The sequence below is a fragment of the Vanessa tameamea genome, chromosome 21 (genome assembly GCF_037043105.1).
Source record: "Vanessa tameamea isolate UH-Manoa-2023 chromosome 21, ilVanTame1 primary haplotype, whole genome shotgun sequence".
In the NCBI taxonomy this organism is placed as follows: Eukaryota; Metazoa; Arthropoda; class Insecta; order Lepidoptera; family Nymphalidae; genus Vanessa; species Vanessa tameamea.
The window spans coordinates 4,480,033-4,489,118 of NC_087329.1; the positions used below are offsets into that span (position 1 = coordinate 4,480,033).

Here is a 9,086-nt window from a genome sequence, read left to right on the forward strand (position 1 = left end):
AACAATCTTTATGTTATATTTCTTAACTTTTCTCTTCTCAAATTTAGTTTTTATTTAACTTTCATTTAGAATTCCTAAAAATGCCCCCTCTATTCCCCCTACATATCCGCCGAGAACGTGTACATGGAGGTGCGAGTCACCCTTGAGGTTGGTGGCGGCGGCGTCGATGTCGGTGTCGGCGAGCAGCGCGCGCGCGGCGGCGGCGTGCCCCTCGCGCGCGGCCACGTGCAGCGCGCTGTCACCGCCCGCGTCCACCGCGCCGCACTCCGCGCCGTCGCCCGCCAGCGCGCACACGATGCCCGCCTGTCCGTGCGCCGCCGCCACGTGCAGCGCCGTGCGTCTGCGCCGATACAGATTCATATTACGTAATCCAATCCAATCCAATCCTTGAGTATTATATATTTATTTGAATAAATAAATATACTTCAAAATTACATAAAACAAATTACAAAAAAAATTTGCATAACATTATTTTTCAAAACTAACAATGCACCAATTGCCATGATTGATTGCTAAGGTTGTCCGTAAAAGATATAATAAATGAATAAACTTTAATGATAATTATTAAATACACGAAGTTGAAATAAAATTTACAAAAATGTAGTTAACAAAGTTCATTGACAATTTTCTTTTACGTCTATCATGTAAATTTATCATAAATGTTTATGTAGGAAAATACTACATGTTTCCTTTTTTCGTATTATTAGTATCTATACTTCGTTTGTTGCTGAATTATTTATTCATCCAGCGTCTTATTAATTACTTTTAACCAAACTGAACCTTAATGTCATAGAAATTAAAGGTCTGAGTTGTTTATTTACCTTTTCTCTTTTTTCGATTGGAATAGACTATACGTAGTACCAGTTTCAATATTCTATTTTCTAAAACAAAAAAATAATCTGTGTCCGATCTACAATACGAACTTAATTCATTAGCAAGAGTGAAATACTTGCCTATTTTTCATAGACTTTATTAAAAACATAATGAAATAAAAACACTTTACTCACCTCCATGGTATAATAAAATATTCGTTGCTAACAGTACTAGCACTTACTTGTGTGCGTCCCTGTCGTTCGGTCGAGCGCCGGCTAACAACAGACTCCGCAATAACACTTCGTTTCCGACAGCCGCCGCCAGGTGCAACGGTGGCGCTAGCGTAGCGTCCTGAACCCGCGAGTTAACATCCACTTTAACGGACATCAGGAACATAACACTCTCCATGTCACATGTTTGGATGGCGACGTGAAGGAAGTTACGGCCTTTCTTATCCACCTGGGAAAAATTTAATATATTATCGTTTTTATAAGACCTTGTTCATATCTGAAGATATTTTTTCCAAGCATCAAAAAGCAAATAGATGTCAGGTTAGTACCTGTTCTGCAGCAGAAGGATTCTTTTCAAGGATAGCTTGAGCCGCTTTGTTGTTCCTTGCAGTGAGAGCGGCTGCGAAAGGTGTGACTCCCTTGTTGTCTCTCGCGGATAAATCGATGCCCGGTTGAGATAGCAAGAGAGAAATGATTGCTGCGTGTTGGTTTTCTATTGCAATGTGAAGCGGAGTTTTCCCTTCTGCGTCTTTAGAATTTATGTTTGCTCCGTGTTCTAGAAGTGTCTAGAAGATAAGTAAGCTTATTAAATATATAAAAAACTACACTTATGATTTTAGTTTTTTTTTAAATCAACATTATTTCATATTAGTAATTTCTTATTTGCTTATTTTTATTTCATAACACAAGTAACAGTAATTTAACATATTTACATACCTGAATAACTTCCGTAAGACCCCACGTGCAACAGAGGTGTAACGGGGCCTGCTTATCGGCTGAAACTTCAGCGCCCTCACCGTTAGGTCCCGTCTTCCTAGGACTTTCGACATCACATCCAGATCGTATGAGAAATGTGGCCAAGGTCTCCTTATTCTCATCTATTGCCCTGTCGTGATAGATATATTATAATACCTTTTGCGATTCGATTAAGCTAACGTTAACCACGTGATTGGTAAATTATTATAAAGACTCATACTTGTGTAATAAAGTTTGTAAGCATCCATCGGGACCCGGTCCCCAGCAGTCGGCATCGGCTCCATTACGTACTAAAATCTAAAATGAAACGTATTTTAATTTAAAAATCACACAGAACAATCGGAATCGTTTTTTTTTTTCAAGTTTACAGGGTAGCGTCCACACAACAAGGCCCACTCACACTGGCCACCTCCTCCTGGCCGGAGTCGAGCGCGGCCCACAGCGGCGGCACGCCGTGCGCGTCGAGGCGGCTCATGTCGACGCCGCGCACGCACAGCGCCTCCACCACCAGCCCCAGGCGGCAGTGGATCGCCAGCTGGAGGGGCGTCTCGCCGGCGTCGGTCCTGTGCGTTATTAGCACATGTAAGAAATATCAAAAAATACATACTGAATGATTATCAAGTTATCCCGCTTTACTAATACTACAAAAACACGTAGTGCAAAGCGATTGAGTACCTTTAGGCACCGTTATATATAATGTGTTTCATCTTTCAAATCAAACAAGTTTTCGTACATTTCTATGGCATTTAGATTTAATGCCATAATTTTGAAATATCTTCTTCGTACAGTCGTTAATTAAAATGGCGTGTCAGTAATCTTATTTATTATTATTATATTATATTGCAGTTATTTCATGATTAATCGATTTGTATTTTGACCACTATACTTACAGTGCGTTCATATCAGCTCCATGATCTAATAAGAAGATGGCAGTCCGCGAATCTTCCTCCACGATGGCTTGGTGTAATAACGTAAATCCTTTTCCGTTACGTATATTTGGATCCGCCCCACCCTCGATCAGGGGCGCAACTAGATGCTTGTGACCTAAAAAATTATTTTGGTGTATCGTTTGTTTATTGTATTTAAGTAGATATTGTAGATATATGAAATTAAATAAATAAAAATATAATCATTTCGTCTGACCAAATATGTTTTAACTTATATAAATAAATTTTACTTGTTTTTTTGGTCGATATCAAGCATTACTCTTGGTCTGGCTGTCTATCCACATAGCCCTACTCTAATTTCGTCCATATATTCCAACCCTGAGATATTATTTTCTTTTTTCCGACCGGATAAATTGTTAATATATACGTAGGAATATACTTAATTATGATAGTTCGCATAAAGATATATAAATTGCTTGTAGAACTTTATTTTACTAATTAATGTCAAACTTGATAAAATGTAAAACAATAAAATTTCTTTTCGACTTAATGAAATAATATTGACTACCGGTTCGAAATAATAGAATAATTAAGAATTTAATTATAATGTTATTGTATCACGGACGCACGCAGAACAACTCATCAAAGTTGCATCACAATTGGATTAATAGTTTAGGAACGCATAGACATTCTTTTTCATTTATATCCATAGAAAAGTTATTAAACCTTAAGACGAAGCAAGTTAGATTAATAAAAATAAATAAAACCTTTCAAAAAGCGACATCGATTATATTTATAAAATACTCGTTACCTTCTGTGAGTGCAAGGCTGACGGGCGTGTCGCCTTCAGAGTTCTTCAGGTTCAGGTTTGGTACAAGGCTTACATTAGAACGGTCGGTGGCTGGCAGGTCACCTTTCTCCACTAGTTTTTTGTGTTCTATGATTGCTGTTACTGATCCTTCGTGATTGTTTAACACCGCAAGGTGAAGAGGAGTTTGTCTGAAACATTTTAAACAAAAATAGTTCAGAGCTACACTCAACCTGCGGTACACCTAACTTTAGTGAAATGTTCAACTGACAAAGTTGTTTATATAAATTGTTAACCATTTTAAATTTCGCGTCCAGAGAAAGTGTAGGCATGATTAGGAAGGTTAATATTCACAATTTCAGAAATCTCATTAAGAGTTTTTGTTTTTAATAACTCATGACATCAAATCATGCAGCCAGTCCGGCTGAGTGAATTTAAATGATGTTACTCATTTTACTTAAATAAATTTATATTGCACCCCACACACTATTATTAATGACTCTAAACCGCACAATGGTTTCAGGGCCGCCTAGCTATATCAAAAGACGCAGCTTTGAGCCTGACCCCTTGGAATATTGTCGTCCCCAAAAGCTTTAAGTTAAATTGGAGGAGGCAATAGGAATATTAGTAATTCCCAAAATTAATTGCTTCTAAAAAAAATGTGTTGGTTGAGCGTAATAATGTATAACATATTTTTAATTAATAATATATGCTCTAATTATATACATATAAGTCATATATTCTTAGTCAGACTAAAATTTAATATCATACATGTCGTCGGTTTCTCTCGCTCTAAAACTCTTTAGAAACCGCAGTCACTATTACGCGACGGGTAGTATCTACAATGTTAGCTTTCTCCATAGAATACAAATAACTCAAGTTTTATGAGTTTTAACGTTGTACTAACGTAATGTTTAGAAATGTTAAAATAAATTCATTTTTGGAATGAAAACCTTTTAGGTTTGACACGAGGATTGTGTTTGTAGCTTATTACCTGTATACTGTATCTTCGTGTTCTCCATATGCTGTCTGAAGATTTGGTCTGGCACCGTGTTCTAATAAAGTGGCAGTCAAACGTGTTAGACCATTTACACAGGCCGCATGTAAAGCGCTTAATCCAGCTTCGTTGCCGTGATTCAGGTCACCATTGAGATGCGATGTTAGAAATACAGCTGAATCCTGGAAAAAATTAATATTTAATCGTTAATGTGTCTAAAACATATCTATATGTTGGGATAGGTTTGATATTGTTTTACCTCAAACCATCCTTGTGCCAAGATATGCAATAAACTATCTCCAGATCCAGAATATAATGGGTTCGGCTGACAACCCTTTTCTAATAGCTTTGCTGCAAAACCTCTCTCAACGATGTTTTCAGACTTCCCTTCCACCGGGTCTTCGGCGAAAGCGTTTTTATTTGTAACGGGAGTATCAAATGGATTTGAGCCATTCATAACTAAGGTTTCACTAGAGGATATGGAGGCTCTTCTGTCGTCTACTAGGGCGTAGTACAAGGGAGGATGTTCATCTGATATAGTTCTTAGGTTAGTATCTAGAGTTTGTTGGCTTAGTAGTATGTCGAATATTCTTTGATTTCTGGCTATTACAGCTTGATGAAGTGGTGTGCTGAAAGATTATACATTTTTATGTTAAAAAAAAAAACTGTTTTTTTTTAAATAAGATTATCTATCTATTTCTATTTTTGTTTATAGTAAACCCGTTTTGCCTAAAAACATTTTAAACGTTTCTAAAATTTTGCTTTTTCAATTTTTCAAGGACTTTAGAAAAATGATATTGACGTGTAGTTTTAAGATGCCTCGGACAAAGTTACATTAAGAGTTCAGCCAGTTAGTTAATATTTCGATTTAAAAGCATTTTTGATTTGGCTAGTCATGAACCTGCACGATGAAAAAAAAAAACTTTTATTAATAACGCTCAAGCAAAAAATTTAACTTTTTAGTGCCAGGTGTAACCTTCCTCTTGCTTAATTTACAGCGTATATCCAGGCATGCTTTTCAAGATATTCCTAATGGTTTATAGAGGAGTACATTCGGTCTTTACTGTTCCGACGTGTTTTGTAAATCTTATCTTTATTACCATTCCATTCCGTATCCATTGTGCACCTTACGTGCTATTTGCGATTAATATGAAGTCCGTATGTTCCAAAGATTTAATTCCTACTCAACAACGAACGAGCAATTATGTCTGGAAGTTGGGGGTCATCTGGTCACTTTCTCAGCGCTCATAGGCTTATTTACACACATCACACTTATAAACTTGCATCTCTCTCGCGATTATCCTGTGATTTCTTGCAGAAGTAGGACTATTGTCTATTGAGGGAACCGGTCCCTTGGTATCGCTACCAAGTCTTATTGATCTACGAACTCACGTTTAAACTCTTGGACATGACAGAAATCGAACACAGACTGCCTCAAGCAGCGCAATAATTCTGTGAAGTCATCGTCTTATAAGCCATTATTCAGATCGCTAAATAACGATATCGCTAAATCAACAATATTGAATTTGCAAATCAATTCTTTCATACTTATAAATTTGATACTGAGGTTTAATTTTGTAATTTATCAAGATGTGCCTTAGAATTTTAAATGTTGAAAGTAATTAATTCTGAATTCATTAGAGACTTATTCAAGTAGAATTAATTTTAAATATAAAACCATTTTTCAAATCTGATCTGCTGATCTGGACAAAATTTTAAGATATTACAAAAATTGTGAAAATTACTCGTCAGAACAATTTATTATTATTGTATTTGTTATTTATTGTTATTGTATAAGTTTCTTTACTTACTTTTAATTTTATACTTTTGTAAGTAATAACTTAAATACATATATCTATATCTAGTTTCAAATTCGCTGTGTCATTCGTTCATTTTGCTACAATAATGACACCAAAGTTATGTAGTTGTCTTATTCGCCACATAATACTCAACAGGCTAAGTATACGTTACACTATGCGTATATTTTCCCACTTTAGGTGAAATGGGAATAATGATCTTTCCTTTTTAATTTCTTACATACTTTAATCAAATTTAGTATACGGTTCATCCACTTTTCTATCATCATTATCATTCAACAAATCGTAATTCACAGCTAGACTTCTTCTCTCTCAAGATGTGCCAAAGTTCCTTATTCTCTACATTTTGCATCCAGCGTGGCCCTATCCACTTCAGATTATCGGCAGCAATCCAGCCTTAAGCTACATTCGCTGATGCGCGGTCATTTTTAGTTTTAATTTTCTCTAATTATTCGTTATGACCAGCCCAATGCCATTTCAGTCTGCCAAATTTGCATGATGCGTCTGTAGCTCCGGTTCTTGTCTGAATTATCTTATTTCTAATTTTATCCTTACGTACTATGGAAGTACGTTGAGCGACCATGAATTTGTGTATTTACCTAATATATGCATTACTTAATTGTCTCGTTCCATCGTTCACATTTACGCTATGCACACGTATCATGTTTGGCTGAACTAATTATGCGCCATTTCGGTTGAGCAGTTAAATATAATTAATATTTTAAATATAAATTAAAGGACATTATTTATTTACATAAGAATCATTACCATCAAGGCCTTATCTATATACAAATAAGCTAAATTTAATGTATATTGCTTATTGCTTACGTAAATACTTACTATCCTTTTCTATTTTGCCTATTTATGTCCGCACCCTTGTTTACTGCAGTTTCTGCGATTTCAACCATTTGTTCCATTGTTTCTGGATCGCAAGAACTCGAAGTAAGAGCTGCTATCAGGTGTAGAACTGTATCACCTTCCTCTCTACAATTTTAATACATTCTTACTACACATGGCTTGTTAAAGTTACGTGTACCTAGTAACAAATAGTTATTCATGATTTTATATCGTAATTAAAATGAATATATATTTTTATATGTATTTGGTGTCATTAAATAGTTATAAATTAGGGTGTTTTATATTTACAATCTTATATTTTACTCTAAAGAAAGTAATCAAAGTAATAAAAATATTTATAAATTCTTATTTTTTAAGTTTTGTAATTCGTCTGTTTTCTGGTGTAATTGGTAATTTGATATGTTTTTTTTTATATATGTTACATTTATACAGGTTAATCGAAAGCCGGCTTGTAGAACCCTGACAAGTGCGGCTATCGTTCACAAGCAACTAAGCGAGGGAAGTTGGTTTCATAAAACACTATAATTATACACGTTTAACTCAACCCAATATATAAGGAAAAATACATTTAATGGGTTTTACTTTAATAATCTTGAATAGGTAATTAGTGATAATAATTATATGTTATAAGTATGTACTGTTTACAATACATTTCAAAACGTCACCAAAAGCTGACGAATAACATATAGGATACGACTGAGTTTAAAAACATAACGATTTGATAATACTAGTAAAATGCAAATTCGATGAACTAATAATATTAAATTAAAATTATGCTAACTTCGTAGTGAGGCTGGGATCGGCTCCATTATCGATTAAAAATTTAGCGGAAAAAGCGTCTCTGGCATCGACCGCCCTATGCAGTAAGGTTCGACCACGCGGGCCACGAGCGTCAGGGTCTGCGCAGTGCTGCAGTAAGGTTGTCGCGATCGATGCACTGCGACCACGCAGTGCGAGCTCCAGTGGCAGCTCGCCTCGAGATGACATCGCGTTCACTATATCTGTCAACTGCAACAAAAATTACCAAAACTTTAGATACGATTATATTAAGAAAATTATAAATGCAATGAATTAAACTTCGATATAATAATAAGTTATTTATTAACAAAAATATACTGAATACTTTAATCCCTATTCATTCTTTCAATGTCTTATACATAATTAACTTTTGAACTGACAGTTTATTTAGCTTATGTAATATGTAAATTAGCAACAGTGTGTAAATGCTCAACGGCTGGTCTAAGGCCTCCTCTCTTCTCAAGGAAAAGGTTATCAGATTGTTCCATCATACTGTTTCACAGTTGGTGCTGCTTATTGTTGGATTCACATTTAGCAGAAATTCATCCGACACATATCTGTTTTCTCACAATGATTTAATTCAAAGCATAAGATGAACTATACAAAAACGTTCTTAGTATGAAAACTCAGTGTTGCTTGCTCAGGTATATGTATATGTATAACCACCATCCAGTTTACTAGATGTAAATCAAACAGAGAACGCTCTGACATATCTTTGCGAAATTATGGAGCAGGTCAAATTTCACTTTGACCATTACAACAAACATATTTGAGTAATAAAATTATGAAAATATCTCACGTCACGCTTGCTCAAGCATTAAGTAACGCGGAAACAATGATGCGAGTGAGGTAACGGAAACGTAGCGTTTTGTCATTACCGATGCGTATGCAGCTACAATTAGTTGCAAGGTAGCGATCGCGGGCCAAATCGAATCATTGAAATATTCGCCGGCTCTTTAGTTATGCTATACACAACGACACTCGATGTTCGCAGCGAATGTGATGAATGATAATACAACCAATACTTTCACGCTTACACAATGATAAAATTGTATGACACTCTGTTAATGATTACATTGATTAATTAAGTATTTAAAAAGCAATGCAGTGTCTTGGGCTTCG

General features: G+C 35.5%; 1 protein-coding gene across 1 annotated transcript in view; it reads right to left on the reverse strand.

Annotated features, from left to right (window-relative positions):
• The window catches only part of LOC113404568 (rabankyrin-5), a 47,022-nt gene that overhangs the window by 2,910 nt on the left and 35,026 nt on the right, over positions 1-9,086 (reverse strand). The window contains exons 6-17 of the mRNA XM_026645489.2: positions 7,948-8,174; positions 7,149-7,292; positions 4,751-5,120; positions 4,489-4,673; positions 3,498-3,685; positions 2,690-2,843; positions 2,200-2,362; positions 2,020-2,096; positions 1,761-1,929; positions 1,373-1,609; positions 1,055-1,272; positions 141-340 (exon numbers count right to left, since the gene is read on the reverse strand). Of these exons, the coding sequence (XP_026501274.1) occupies positions 141-340; positions 1,055-1,272; positions 1,373-1,609; positions 1,761-1,929; positions 2,020-2,096; positions 2,200-2,362; positions 2,690-2,843; positions 3,498-3,685; positions 4,489-4,673; positions 4,751-5,120; positions 7,149-7,292; positions 7,948-8,174 (2,332 nt within the window). The remainder of the gene's footprint in view (positions 1-140; positions 341-1,054; positions 1,273-1,372; positions 1,610-1,760; positions 1,930-2,019; positions 2,097-2,199; positions 2,363-2,689; positions 2,844-3,497; positions 3,686-4,488; positions 4,674-4,750; positions 5,121-7,148; positions 7,293-7,947; positions 8,175-9,086) is intronic.